Source organism: Schistocerca nitens, chromosome 1, assembly GCF_023898315.1.
Source record: "Schistocerca nitens isolate TAMUIC-IGC-003100 chromosome 1, iqSchNite1.1, whole genome shotgun sequence".
NCBI classification, from domain to species: Eukaryota; Metazoa; Arthropoda; class Insecta; order Orthoptera; family Acrididae; genus Schistocerca; species Schistocerca nitens.
In genome coordinates this window covers 246,563,198-246,579,278 of record NC_064614.1, presented here as the reverse complement: position 1 = coordinate 246,579,278, position 16,081 = coordinate 246,563,198, and the positions used below count along the sequence as shown (strand labels likewise).

The following is a 16,081-nucleotide window of genomic DNA, read 5'->3' as shown; positions in this document are numbered from 1 at the left end:
TAACAATGGAAATTCTGACAGTCACGAAGGCAAGGGTGAGATTCAGAAGGGTACTATCAGAAAAAGTTTGAGATCAAGACCTGTGTCAACAGGTAGAGGGATGAAACTTCCTGGCAGATTAAAACTATGTGCAGGACTAAGACTCGAAGTTGGGGCCCTTGCCTTTCGCAGCCAGGTGCACTATGGACTGAGCTACCCAAGCCCGATTCATGACCCATCCTCACAGCTTTACTTCTGCCACTACCTCATCTCCTATCATCCAGATTTCACAGTGCGGTGATATGAAACTTCCTGGTAGATTAAAATTGTGTGCAGGACTGAAATGTGAACGTGAGACTGTGCCTTTTGTGGGCAAATGCTCAATGGACTAAGCTACCCAAGCACAACTCACAACCTATCCTCCAGCAAAGGAGAACTTCTGTGAAGTTTGGAAGGTAGGAGATGAGGTATTGCTGGAAGTAAAGCTGTATGGACAGGCCATGAGTCATGCTTGGATAGATCAGTCGGTAGAGCACTTGCCCATGAAAGGCAAAGGCCCTGAGTTCAAGTCTTGCTACTGCACACAGTTTTAATCTGCCACGAAGTTTCATATCAGTGCACATTCACTACAGATCGAAAATGTCATGGGTTATTACCAATTTTGTTCAACATAACACTGCACAAGGACATAACTCGGTAACCTACGCAAATTAGCCAGAAGGGTGGGAGTGAGGATCACATATAAGATGACAAGTATTTAATAGCAATGAGGATTGGAGAATCCTCAAAAACAATGGGCAAAAGGTGAAGAAACAAGAGTATTGAGGCTGAACTAGAGAGGATGGAAAAGGTAAGGCCAGCTTTCTGTATGAGCAGATGTGTATGCAATATAAGGAATGTACCTACAAGGCAGTGGTGAGTAATGCACTACTGTAAGTGGCCAAGTCAAAACATTAGGTTGGTTTCATGATTAAAAGGACCAAAATAATAACAGGCCATCAGTCTCTGCTACCTGGAACAGGTCTAGTGCATGAAACTCAAAGAAAGAAGACCCCAAGATCTACCAAAAGTCAACAAAGCCAAGAGAAAGGAACAAGGAAGAAGAAAAGGGGGGAAAGGAACAATTGGTGAGGTGCACCATCCAGGGAACAGCCAGAGGCCCTCTAAGGCAGAAAGGACCATGGGGGTTGTACCCTTGCAACTTATCAGAAGCACTCCATCCAACAATACCTAGAAAGGGCTAGCAACACGGACAGGATGACAAAAGCACAGGAAAACAGAGGAAGAGCACCAAGTCAAACAGAATGCACAAGAAAGGGGGAGAAGAGCAAAAGAGCAGGAAAGGTGAGGGTTGGGGCACACTACCAAGCCCAGACAGCCCCTGCCCATTTGGGGCTGAGGAGACAACAGGGTATCCTGCCAATTCTCCAATGGGCTGACAAGACTGAGGTGCCCTCCTTAGAGAGAGTGGCAGAAGTATCTTCATGAATAAAATACAAAACTAGGTCAGCTGCTGAGGCATCATCCACTAACACCAGTGTCAGCAACATTAAGAGCCCGCTGCTGGGTGGCTGAGTTACGACAGTCCAGCAAAATATAGACCTCTGTTAAACGAGCACCACAATGACAATGGGGCAGATCCTTGTGACTGAGGAGATGACCATGAGTCAGCCAAGTAAGCCAAGTATGGCCAATGATGAGCTGGTAAAAGACAATGGAATCATTGCGAGAGGCCCACATGGAGAACCTCCACAGATTTGTAGTCTCCTTTATCTGCCATAGTTTGTTCATCAAAGTCAGGGTGTGCCATTCCAAGTCGTTAGAACTTGACAGTGTAATACCAATTGAAGGTCTGATTCTGGAATACCAATCTTAAGAGGCAGCTTGCCGGTAGCCAGTATGGCCACATGTCAGCGAGACTCTAGGATCCCAACATGATCAGTGTTCCAGACAAAAACCATTTAGTGTCTACATTTTTCAAGGGCAAAATGGACTCCTGGATAATTAAGAGCAAGAGGTGGCGAGGACAACAATGGTCAAGAGCTAGTAAACTACTCAAAGAGTCAATACAGATGAGGAAAGCTTCACTAGTACAGAATGGATATGCTCAAGAGCACAGAAGATAGCTATCAACTTCACAGTGAAAACACAGTAGCCATCCAGCAAGGAGCAGAGGTCTTTACATCCCATGTGAATGTAAGCAAAGCCAACATCACCAGCAACCATCAAGCCACCAGTATAGACTACTTCTGAACCCTGAAACGTCCTGAGAATGGAGAAGAATGAGTGAAGGAGGGCCTCAGGATGAGAGGATGAGCCAAGTACAACAGACCTTGTGATAGGTCAGGACAGAGCTGTGGAGGGGGGGGATGCACCACAAACATGTATGTGAGTGGGCCCCGAGAAGGGCTGGAAGGTGGGAAAGCTGGTGTTCAGAAAAAAGGGACCGTATGCAGATGGTGATCATAACCCTACACCTGACCCATCATTGCATGAGATGATCTTCATATTTGTAAAGAGGAGGCAGTAGTTTGGGTGCTCCGGAGAGCAGAGGATGTGTAAGACATACTCGATCAATTGTTGTTAGCACAGAATCTGCAAAGGTGGAACCCCTGCCTCTGCTAGGAGGCTAGTCCAAAAGTCAGCAGCTGACAGCTGTACCCCAAAATGACGTATCGGGTCCAGCATCTATAATGTTGAAAGTGATGCCAAGCCATATGTGAGACCCTTGTCATCTAGACAGGACTGGACCAATGCTGTGTAGAGCCTTATCAGAGTAGAGTCATCTGCCCCCAAGTTGGTGTCACTGAGGCTTCAAAGAACATTGAGGTTTCACCATCTCCACTTTAGTTGACGAAGATGAGGAAGCCATGTCAAGCAGGCATCAAAGACCTGTCCCAAAACAAAACAATGAGAGACCACCACAATGAGGTATTGGCCATCTAGGTACAGATCCAGATGGGAAGGGACCATATGGTGACAACAAAAATGCATAACACAGCTCTTGGCAGCCGAAAAATGGAAGCTATGAGTGACAGATCGAGATTATGCTAAGTGTATTTCTCCCTACAGTCTGTGTTCAGCAATGCCCATCACAGATCAACAAAAATAAAAGCAGAAATCATCTGCTTGCAAAGAGGGGGCCACCACAGGCCCCACAGCCATGACCAGACCACTGATAGGCACTAAAAAGAGAGGGACACTTGAAACAGAACCCTGTGCAATCCCTTTCTTCAGTGATGAGAGGTGCTACAAGGGGCTCAGCCTATACCTCAAAAGTGCAACATGTTACAAAGTTCTGGATAAAAAGCAGGAGTGGGCCATGGAGGATCCACTCATGCAAGATGGTAAGAATATGGTAGTATTGCATGGTATCATAAGCTTTATGCAGATCAAAGAAGACTGCAGCAAGGTTTTGACATCAGGCAAAAGCCATTCGGAGAGCAGACTCCAGGTAGACCAAATTATCTGCAGTAGAGCAGCCTTGGCAAGAACCCCCTGTGTTAAAGCCAAAAGATCCTGGGATTCAAGGATCCAGTACAGCCTTTGACTCACCATACAGTTAAGTACCTTGCAGAGGACACTGTTGTCAGTCTGAAGAGGCGGTTTACCTGATTTCAAAACTGGAATAACAACACTTTCTTGCAAATGGGAAGGGAATTCCCCCTCTCTCCAGAGACAGTTAAAAAGGGATAGTATATGACACTGGCCAGCCACTGATATGTGTTGAAGCATTTGGTTGTGCACCTGGTCCATTATATTGAGGCATTATAAGGCTACAGGTGGCAGGGAACACAAGATAAAGGGAGTTGTTCCAGACAGTGTAGGCAGACAGTGAACTGACACTTAGGCCTGAGCAAAATGCTCAGTGATAAGAGTCTAGGCTGTTGAGGATAACTCCATGCAGGGAAATTCCCAGGACACCTGTAGGATGACAGCGGCCAAAATTGTGCCTACAGAGAGTATGCAGTCTTATGGGAGGGACATATCATTCTCAACAAATCTGTTTCTGGCATTCCAGAAGATAACGGGCCCATGCAGGAAGCCATTTAAAGGCCAGGAGATGGTCAAGAGATGGATGCTCTTTGTAGCATTCGAATGCACGACAGTGGTCTTTAATAGCTGCAACAATTTCAGTGGTCTGTCAAGCGACAGTCTTCCATCGGGGAGAACTTAAGGTAGAAGAAAATGCTCAAGCAGCTGCTGAAAGGATGGTGTTGGTAAACTCTGTACAGAATCATCAATAAAACTGTGTGGTGGAGTGGTCGGGATAGCAGCTTAGGAAAAGGCATCCCAACCTGCATTAGTGAACGCCCAACTGGGATAGCATTCAGGTGAGTTATGCTGGAGAAAAGAGAAGATGGAAAGATCGCAACCAAGAAAGTGCCATGTGCCACACTAAAGCGTGTGGGGTGTCACCAGTTCTGAGGAGATCTTCAAAAATCCTACCCTGGTCAGTGGTTGCAGTACCACGCCAAATAAGGTTATGGGCATTAAAATCCCCTGGGAGAAGGAAGGGGGAAGGGAGCTGTTGAAGAAGGGAAAGAAGAGCAGGAGGCTGGTTGTGGGGAGATATGGATTGCATATCATTACTGCAGAGTCTAAATGGATCGTAACAACAACCGCTTCCAGTACAGAATGAAGAGGACCCAGCAACTAACAATGTCCATGTGCACCAATGTACAGACACCACACAAAGGACCAACGTACCAAGCAAAGGGCTGACCCCATTCTGACAGAAGCCTTGGAAACCATGAAGTGTTAGTGAATGAGTATCCACAAAAAGGGATTCCTGCAATACAACACAAACTACAGAGTAGAGCTAAAGGAAAGACTGCAATTCCAGAAGGTGACAATAGTAACCATTACAGTTCCATTGGAGGAGTGTAGTACAAGAGGCTGGATGGACGTCGAGCGGTCCAGAATCGGTCATCGTGCCAAGTTAGTGACCATCACCAGTAAGGACAGAGTGTCATCCATAATTATTAAATCAGACCATGATTGAGAGGGATGGTGGAGACATCTCCTGGGATGTTAGGGGTTGGGAGGTAGGCCTCATCTCATGACTTATGCATCTTCTTCTTCCACTTCGGAAGGTGAGAGGAAGTGTGATCAGGAAGAGAGGAAGTCTCAGCAATATCAGGATCTGAAAGAGAACAAGCAGCTTCAGGACCACAAAGCATGGGTCTTGCATGTGGCTAAGTTACAGGCTTTTTGTCCGGAAGATATTGGGGACAGCGATTCCTAGAGGGAACCCCATCTCTTAACAGGTGCCAGAGAAGAGGGTTCTTATCCAGCCAAGCAGGAGCGGTTCTGCGAGGGGAGGTAGTGGGAATCGCCAGGGAGGAGGAAAGGTAAGGGGAATAGGACAGAGGTAAGGAGAAAGGAGGAGGAAAGGATGCAACAGACACAAAGAAACCGGGTGGAGATGGTCAAATTTCTGTTGGGCCTCAGAGTATAATAGACATTCAAGAGTTTTGAACTCCTGAATCTTTCTTTTGGTTTTCTAGATTGGGCAATTTAGCGAACCCATGCCCGAGACGTCAGGGAGGGTGTTCTTCCTCAAATGGCTCACACTATGAAAACAATTAAGAAAGGGAGGTCAAAATACAAGGGAGACCAGGGGAAAAAGAGGGGAGGGGAGGGGAGGGGAGGGGAGAGGGCAGGAGAGGGAAGAGACAGGATGGGAAAGAGTAGATATGGGGAAGGAAAAACAGTCCAGGACAGAGGAAAGGGTACAATAGCTCAGGTCCTTGTGCTCGTCACACACATACCCACAAAATAGCTGTTGCCTCCCTCCCCACAACTACAGCAGCTTGTAAGATGGTTATATGGATGATAATGTGTTTGTTGCTAATAGTCACTTGGCCGGCAACATTTTCAACCTGGATGTTTTCTTGCTGTTTGGGTTTTCTGTCATGGATGAAGTTCAGGTCTTCTTGGACATCATTTCCTTCCAGGAACTCAATGACATTCATGCCTCTTTCATGCATCTATTCGAGCGTGGCTTGGGATGTGCTGGAGCACCGTAACAATGATGGACTGAGCAACCGATGACCAATGCGTAGAAGACACTGATGCCTGCTCAAAGAAACTACTCACTGATTGAGAAAGAGGCTTTATTGATCATGCCTGTCATTAAGAAATTTCATGTATACCTCTTTGGGAATAAGTTGAGTCTCATTACTGACCAAAAACCGTTGGTGGCAATCTTGGGTCTTACTCTCGGCATCCAGAGTGGAGAGCTATAGAGAGAGGACCCTCCTCTAGCATTACTTTTCCTCAACAGAAGTAGCTGATACCAGAAATTTTCAAATTTTGAACAGGTCAATATTATCTCAGCTGTTTTTCTAAAAAAATCATATGATTTTGTACACTATGTGTTATACTTCAACCTAAAATCTATATAAAGAAATCCCTTTTTCTTCACTGTTACAATCAATATGTACTAGCTCTGTATGTACAGCTAAAATTATTTTTTTAGGAACATTTGAAATTACGAAATATTTGGCACACTTAAAATTTGTTATTAATTATGCAATTTGATACTGTTTATTATGTTTATTTTTGGATTCATTTATAAATTAATAGAAATTCATTTGTCAAGAAAGACTGAAAACCCTTTGGAATATTTTTATTAATGCAGAGGCTGTAGTAATGGGCATGCCTCTGGTGCGATCAGATGTGTTTTTGTATTTTGAAAGAACAGTGTAATTTGGGCTTTGTTACTGTGAAAATTCAAAAGACAGTGTGATACAGTAAAATGAGAAAATAAATTACTGCAAAACCAAAAAAATTGCACAGACATTCTTCAAAGTTAATTATGTCAATTGGAACCACAAGAACCTAAAATATGAAAATTTCAGCTTCAAGAACCAGACCCCTTGAAATTAAGAACTGGGGCCAACTACAAGAAAAGAAGATAAGTTTATTGCAAACCTTACTCCTCTCATATTTTATAAAAAAGAGACTTTACCATTGGCAATAGTAGTGACATCAACAAATAGTGAGAGGCGCAGATTACACAGCATTGGACTCTTTTCGTTAATTCTTAAAATTACACTATTAAGTACAACCTTACCATGCAACACTCAAACACAGATGTGCTCTCTCTACCCTCAGGACCGATCCAGCATTTGACCAACAGGAGCTCTGTTTCCACACTGATGTAGAATGTCAATACATCTTGGTTAGGTTTCCCATTACTGCTACTCACATTGTCATGACCCTATCTTACAGCATGTCATACACTATGGAAATTTGTGGTAAAGTCTTATGGGACCAAACTGCTGAGGTCAACGGTCCCTAAGCTTACACTTTAATTAAAATAACTTAAGCTAAGGACAACACACACACCCATGCCCAAGAGAGGACTCAAACCTCCGACAGGGGGAGCCGTACGAACCGTGACAAGGTGCCTCAGAGCACTCGGCTACTCCACGCGGCCTCATGCACTATGTGCTAATGGGTGGCCTACTTATTTTTCTAAATCGGCTGATGCAGAATTCTGGGCGTGGGATCACCTTTCTCATTGTTTATCTGTTGTCTCTGATGTTCTCCTCCTGAAATTGGAGGTGGATACCCACCGTGTTGTCATCCTGATTACCTTTATGCCCTCATATCTTGAAACTCCTCCACTGTGGCCATTGGGTTATGTTGCGGATAAAAGCAGGTGACATGTCTACTCGCCAGACCTGAACAAAGACTTGGTGGCCACGGTGTGCAGCTGTTCGGCATGTGCCCAACATCAGCCTGCTGCTCCTCAGTCTTTTGCCCTCAGGCCCACTCCCTGTCACCCATGGGACATATTCATCTGGCCTCTGCTGGTGCCTTTTTGGACTATGTGGCTCATTGCTGTGGATGCTTATTCCAACTACCTCTGTGTGGTTAGCATGGCGTCCACCAGTATGGCTGCCACACTCAATGCACTAACCCAAATTCTAGCCATCAAAATGCTTCCCCGCACCCTCATGTCCGAAAATGGGCCCTAATTCATGGCTAGGCCACCGAACACTTGTACAACACCAATGGCATTAAACACCTGTTTAGCCAGCCTTACCACCCTTCCTCCAATGGTGAAGTGAAGCAGATGGTGTGTATGATTAAACAACGAATGTTGAAAGCAGTGCACACATCCACCATGGCAGCAGGACTCACAATGTTCCTGAGCACATACAGGTCCACCCCCATCCTTGACTGCAGCCTGGCAGAGCTCCTCTAAGGTGAAAGCCATGTACTCTCCTTCACCTTCTGGCACCACAGCCCTCAGAACACCGGACCTGACACAAGATGATACCCCCAAGGTTCAGCAGCCTGGGTGCATTCCTAGGGAGCAAAATCTTCTTGGATGCTGATAATGGTGGCGACCATGCACGGATGGCACCTTACGACAGTTGATACTCTGGGAGGTTTGGAGCATCGGCACAACAACCAATTCTGTCCCCGCTGCCCCCTCACTGTGTCACTATCAATGGGTTACTCAGAGTTGGAGTGCCTGCCCTTGCAAACCCCTCGCCCATATGACTATAATTAGGGCTCTATGGTACCCTAGCGGTTCCTGTGGATGTGGAAGTTGAGATCTCACCACACCATTCCCTTAACACACCAGCATTCTCCAGTGCACTGCCCAACATCTCACGTTTCTTCTCCTAGCTGCTGGGCTCTCCTGCCAGTACAACGAACTGTGCCATCAGTTTACCTTCTGAAACATTGTCCAGGGTGTTCCAGGCCCTATGCAGCCATTCTGGGAAGGAGGGAGGGGGGGGGGGGTAATTGGTATTCTGGCCCAATCAGTTCGAAAGTACACCAGAATACTAGGACCTACACGACATCCAAAAGGTACCGCTCCTAATATTTGCACCTGCTAGGTGCAGGCCACACCCGACGGTCCAGCCTTTTAGCACCCATGGCCACGATATTTTTCACAGTACAGGAGTTTGCACCTCAGTCATGTCCCACCTGTGCTCTCATTTTTTCATTACACACAGCATTGTTTGGATCTTGATATTGCTACATCTAAGGCTCCCAATTTGGTTTCCACTCTGGACTTTTTGTTCTGACACACTGTCTTGTTCTCCACCACTGTTCTTTTTGTTCATGGCTTTCCGCAACTCACAACCAAAGCTCTTGGCCAGTTGGCCAGCATCTCCTGACTGTGCCACAATTCCAGTTACTACACCAAGTATCACCAAAACTGAGGGCAATATCAAACTACAGGTAAGCAGATCTTCACAACTTGCACAACACTGCAGTAATCTCCAAAAATCTTTATGAAAATAATCAGTGCAACTAACAGTTTCATATAAAAGTGCAAAGCAAGATATGAAGTTCCTCTATCCCATATCATATTTGCAGTACACAGGATCAGAAGGAATTGGATAAACAGAAATATTTAGTATACAGATAGTGGTAACACTGTAAAAGTTGATACAGTTTTCATGACTGATGAAGCACAGTTCCACCTTAGAAACAGATAAAGCAATAAATCTGGGCACCAAAAATACAAGTATTACATGACCAAGCCTTGCACTATGCCCTACTTTATTTTATCTTGAGGTGAATGGCACAGTATATCCAGACATCATACTCTTCACAATGCTTCTTGATATGCAATAACATTAGTGTTTGTTGCAGTAAAACAATATTACTGTACTTGCCACACATCAAGCGAAGCTTGCAATGCTTGCAATAGACAGCAATTCTGCACTCACCTTAAAATATTCAACACCAGTAGTCTTGTACAACTCATCAAGGTCTATGAACTGAGGAGGATCTCTATGATGCTCCAGCCGTTGGTCCGCATCAGAAGTGTCCATGAACCAAGCTCGAACCATCCTACAACACGAGTTACTGAACAATAAAAATATAAAAAAAATGTTGTTAATTCATACTCAAATGCAGGTTTGGTAGAGTGAAAGGTGGAATAAATGTTATGAGGATGAGTCCATCAATTTGATGCACCTTGCAGTTCAGCTTATTAATGAGACAAATGTCTCCATTGTGTATGAAAATTAGTCTCATCAAGTTGGCAATATATTTCAAAAATTGACATCTGCGAGAAAGCATCTATAGTAGAGAAACTCTTATATCTCACACACAAGAAATGTCTCCAACATGGATGACATTCTACATCTACATCTATGGGGTTACTCTGCAATTCACATTTAAGTGCTTGGCAGAGGGTTCATCGAACCACAATCATACTATCTCTCTACCATTTCACTCCCAAACAGCGCGCGGGAAAAACGAACACCTAAACCTTTCTGTTCAAGCTCTGATTTCTCTTATTTTATTTTGATGATCATTCCTACCTATGTATGTACAAAATATTTTCGCATTCGGAAGAGAAAGTTGGTGACTGAAATTTCGTAAATAGATCTTGCCGCAACGAAAAACGTCTTTGCTTTAATGACTTCCATCCCAACTCGCATATCATATCTGCCACTCTCTCTCCCCTATTACGTGATAATACAAAACGAGCTGCCCTTTTCTGCACCCTTTTGATGTCCTCCGTCAATCCCACCTGGTAAGGATCCCACACCGCGCAGCAATATTCTAACAGAGGACGAACGAGTGTAGTGTAAGCTGTCTCTTTAGTGGACTTGTTGCATCTTCTAAGTGTCCTGCCAATGAAACGCAACCTTTGGCTCACCTTCCCCACAATATTATCTATGTGGTCCCATGGAAAATATAGGTTTAATGAACACGTAACAAAGTCAGCGGCCACCACTGAAAGGTGAATTCAGGCATGTGTTTATGACACCACTAGACTGTTGGGAGTTCTGTGCTTTGCTATCTCTATGCAGTTTCTTATTAAATTTATATTGACTCAGACATTTGAGTCCAACTGACACAGTCATACAATATGCCATGCCATACACCATCAGTTTTCTGGCTGGTTTGATGAGGCCTGCCATGAATTCCTCTCTTGAGGTAACCTCTTCATCTCAGAATAGTACAAGCAACTTAGGTCCTCTTTATTTGTTGGGTGTCTTAACAGATGTCCTATCATCCTGTCATTTCTTTTTGTCAGAAAATTACATCATTATATAGAAACTAACATATCTGTCAACAGACATCTGAATATTGGTTGCACCTAATGGAACAGATATTCATTTTTCTTCATTCTACTATTTTCAGTCAAGATTCTTTTTATTATGATGTTCAGATTTTGTGCTGCATTTTATTGTACAGAAAAATATTTAAAAATTAGTAGCATTTTGTTTGTTTCATAACTAAAGGAACTTAAAAAAATACCAACATTTTGTAACATACTTTCCGACATCAGGTTTTGGAATTGCAAGTTATATTGTTGCCTGCAGATGCAAATAGACTTTAATAGTATTTATTTACGTGTAAATGTTATGAATATATGCATCAGTGCCATTATGTACACTGTGATCAAAAGTATCTGGACACCATCAAAAACATAAGTTTTTCATATTAGATGCATTGTTCTGCCACCTACTGCCAGATACTCCATATCACCGACCTCAGTAGTCATTAGACATCGTGAGAGAGCAGAATGGGGCACTCCACGGAACACGTGGACTTCAGATGTGGTCAGGTGACTGGGTATCACTTTGTCATAGGTCTGTGCGCAAGATTTCCACACTCCTTAACATCCCTAGGTCCACTGTTTCCAATATGATAGTGAAGTGGAAATGTGAAGGGACACATATAACACAAAAGCGTACAGGCCGACCTCATCTGTTGACTGACAGAGACCACCGACAGTTGAAGAGGGTCGTAATGTGTAATAGGCAGACATCTATCCAGACCATCACACAGGAGTTCCAAACTGCATCAGGATCCACTGCAAGTACTGTGACAGTTAGGTGGGAGGTGAGAAAACTCAGATTTCATGGTCGAGCAGCTGCTCATAAGCCACACATCATGCCGGTAAATGCCAAATGATGCCTCACTTAGTGTAAGGAGCACAAACACTGGACACTTGAACAGTGGAAAAACGTTGTGTGGAGTGATGAATCATGGTACACAATGTGGTGATCTGATGGCAGGGTGTGGGTATGGCGAATGCCCGGTGAACCTCATCAGCACCCCTTGTTGGTTTGCATAGCACTATCACAACACAGGCCTACAATGATATTTTAAGCACCTTCTTGCTTCCCACTGTTGAAGAGCAATTCGGGGATGGCGATTGCATCTTTCAACATGATCGAGCACCTGTTCATAATGCATGGCCTGTGGAGGGACTGGTTACATGACAACATCCCTCTAACGGACTGGCCTGCACAGAGTCCTGGCCTGAATCCTACAGAACACCTTTGGGATGTTTTGGAAGACTGACTTTGTGGCCGGCCTCACTGACTGACATCAATAACTCTTCTCAGTGTGGCACTTCGTGAAGAATGGGCTGTCATTCCCTAAGAAACCTTCCAACACCTGATTGAATGCAAGCCTGCGAGAGTGGAAGCTGTCATCAAGGCTAAGGGTGGGCCAACACCATATCGAATTCCAGCATTACCATTGGAGGGTGCAACGAACTTGTAAGTCATTTTCAGCCAGGCGTCCAGATACTTTTTATCATATAACATATGTGTCTCATAAAAGTACATTCAGAAATGTATGAAATATGATTTTTCTTCTTTTTTCCCATACTTATTATATGAACTTCATAACATCTTTTGACTTAATCATCAGTGCTTATAAGATTCTCCAATTATGCAGTATAAAGTAATGTTTGGCCCTTGCTTTGAAAGAGAGATATTTTAAGGAAAGTGAGCACATCAATCTATGTAGTAAACGTTTTATGGCTGACTATTTTCACACCGAAGTTTTTGAGTCAGTTGCTGCACCTTCACGTTTCAATTTTTCTTTGCATTGAACACATACAGAGAAAAAGAAAACAGCCATTTACAGAAATATGCAATTTACATTTGTGAGGTAATGGGCGAGTTGTGGCACCCTGGGAATATTATATGTTCAGAGTTGGGGCAGCCCCACAGGACACTTGTCAAAGCCGCGGCCCGGCAGCAACCACGTGGTGCCGAACATTAGCTGAGTATGAGGGGAGCCCCAGCGTGTAGTCCATCGAGCACATGGCTGGGAATTCTTTGGTGACGCTGTGCGCTGGGAGGGCTAAAGATGGTGGTCTTTGTGAAACCTTCATGGCAGACACTTCACAGTTCATATAGAAATTAATAGTAGCCAAATGAATCATGATACCTCAAAAAGAAACATGTACATTATTATTATTATTTGCACGATGATTCTGATGGTGTAATCAGATTTTCAATATCTTTATTAGTTTAAAGTTTAGTATCTGACAGTAAATTATACAAGTAACACCCAGCAACGAATTTCCAAAATATAAATGCTTCAACCGATTTTGTCAATCGCTGTGTCTTTAGAAAGCTATTAGTGTAAACCTAAATTGATATGAATTACTGGCATGTAACCTGAGTAGTACAAGAGTTATTGGAGGTCAAAGTGGCCCATTACTGTCGATCGTGTCAGGCCATAAGTACTCCACAGTTACACGAAAAAACGGTATCAGGATTCTTATAAATATATTTATTCATTTATGTATTTGTTTATATCCTATATATACTATTCATGAAGAAATTGGTTAAATATTTACTGTGTTTTAGAAAGCATGGAGACATCAGGCTACTGGCCTACCTTTTGTTGCTATTCCTTTGATATATGTTGATTTAATTTGTTTACATATTTAATAATGTGGGTTAGAGCGTGTTTATGGTCCAGCCGTAGGAATATTTATTTAATTTCAAGTTATTTAAATGTAAATCCAGTATTTCGAATGTGTTTCATTATGTTTGTGTGGATACATTGGCTTGGAGACATGGAGGGAGCGCTCTAACCAATCACAGCGCTTGTTACTAACAGAGACGTATGGATGTTGGGGAGGAGCATCATTTCCGGAGAGGACATGAGGTAGTTCTGTAGAGTACAGCACAGGGCAGAGGAGGTGCTGGACACGACAGTGGTGGGAAAGACTTGGAGTGGAGCAGTTTGCGCGTGGTCGCGGCACATAGAAATACTTTGGAGTGCCGACTTGTGCACTTGTGAGATTTCTGTAGCTTCTACAGTGAAGATGTAGTGCGCGTCTAGAAGTGAAATATTGCGAGCTATGTTGTTTTTCATAGCTAATTACGTGCAGTAGGAATCGCCTGTTTCCCAGTTATTCAACTTTTATTTTATTTAATTGCTGGAACATCGACACCAATAAGTGTTTTGCAGAAATATACTGCATTCTCAAAAGTACTTCTACTATTGTACTCATCATTTAAAGTCATTAAGATAGTACCTGCAGATTTTATTTAATTACAATCTTTCATTTATAAATTTACATGTTACATTCATAATTCGCAATTGCCGAGTGATAGAAACCTTCGACCATTCGATTCATGTGTGGATTCTTATCGTATACTGTAGACTCAGGAGTATTTGGTCTGTAATGCGGCAACTACGTATCACAGCCCCTAGACAATGAAACCAGCCAAAACTTTTAATATTTCAACGTTGAGTCGGAGGGTATGTAGTTGAGGACCACTCCATCACTACATTTCACATTTGTTTGAAGGCCCGCACACTGAACACACTGACATTTTATCTGTAGCTTGATCAGTATGACTACAAGCTGATGAATGTTTTGAAGCAGCAATGCAATTTTCACTTGCTTAGATTTTTTAACCTTTTACACGTATTTTTAAGGAATGTCTGAAAACAACATACTAACTACCAAACTGATATTTTGTCATCCAGTCTCGTGTGAACAGTAAAGTAGATGATGCGCAGTGTAGCAAAAAAGGGGAATTTACTCGTGAAGAGGTAATTTTAGCACTTGTAAATAGTATATACAAGATGAATAGTAAACACACAATATTTGAAACATTGTTTATTGCACTTTCCACATGATCAAACATTAAAAGGATGAACACTGCGTTAATACTTAGAATTCTGGAGATTTTACATTGATTGCAATGCTACATACATAACTCTAGTACAGTAGCTCACTCAACTGCTAAAATCACTACCTTATTCTTGCCATGACTGAGAGAGAAAAGATAACTGTCTATCCCATTTTGCATAATGTGTAATGAGAGGAACTTGGTCTTATTACACCTGTCATGTGACTGATGGTTTCAAAGCTTGGAGCAGCAGAGATAGGGGTTGCAAATTCTACATGTAAGGTCTTAGGAACTATATGAAATTCCTGAACACAACTAACAATTAAAATGACAGCAGCAACACTAACATGGCAACAAAAACAAATCTGATAATGTAACTTATGTGGTTTTGTTGTAGTCTGCAGTCCAGAGGCTAGTTTGATGCAGTTCTCCAGATTAGTCAATATTGTACAAGCCTCTTCATCTCTGCATTACTACTGAACCTGCTTACTGTAGTCAACCATTGATCTACCACTACTCACTCGTCTTCTCCAATATCTGTGCCTGCCCCCCCCCCCCCCCCCCCCCAACACACACACACACACACACACACACACACTACTCTCCATTACAGTATATAATGCACCACAATTTTTTCTCAGAATATATTTATCCTTAGGAGTTATAATTTGGTGGCAATGTCAATCAACATTTTTTCTGCATGTGTTATTTTTCTACATAATCTCCGTCTTGTTCTATGGCCTTATGCCAGTTTTGTGTAAACGCCTGTCCTGTGCTCATAGCCAACTTTTCACTGCATGCATTACTCTATCATCATCTTCAAAGTGTGTCCCACATAAAGGATATGCAGGTGACCACATTAACCTATGTAGTAAATAAACATATAATTCCTGACATTTCTATAAATTCTCTTAGTATTTTACAGTCTTTACAAATTTCATTCTAAGATAACTGCTCCTTAATGTGGAGCTCTTTGGATACTGTGGGTAGCGTACTGAAGTATCTTTGAGAAAGCTTATGGTAGTGTCTGAATAAGATGGCTTTTCAAAGGCTATATCACAGACCATGATTTTCAGCCAAGTGATTTGCGTTAAGGTTTCACAACATTCTGCTGTACCTTGGGCAGAAATACAAACCATATTTTACAGACTATGGACTGTAAGACAAACCTTAATTTTTAAGCAACTTTTTAAATGCTTAGTTTATAA

General features: G+C 42.7%; 1 protein-coding gene across 1 annotated transcript in view; it reads right to left on the bottom strand.

Annotated features, from left to right (window-relative positions):
• The window catches only part of LOC126246832 (acireductone dioxygenase), a 49,683-nt gene that overhangs the window by 14,505 nt on the left and 19,097 nt on the right, over window positions 1-16,081 (bottom strand). The window contains exon 2 of the mRNA XM_049948425.1: window positions 9,690-9,813. Within this exon, the coding sequence (XP_049804382.1) occupies window positions 9,690-9,812 (123 nt within the window). The 5' untranslated portion in view covers window position 9,813. The remainder of the gene's footprint in view (window positions 1-9,689; window positions 9,814-16,081) is intronic.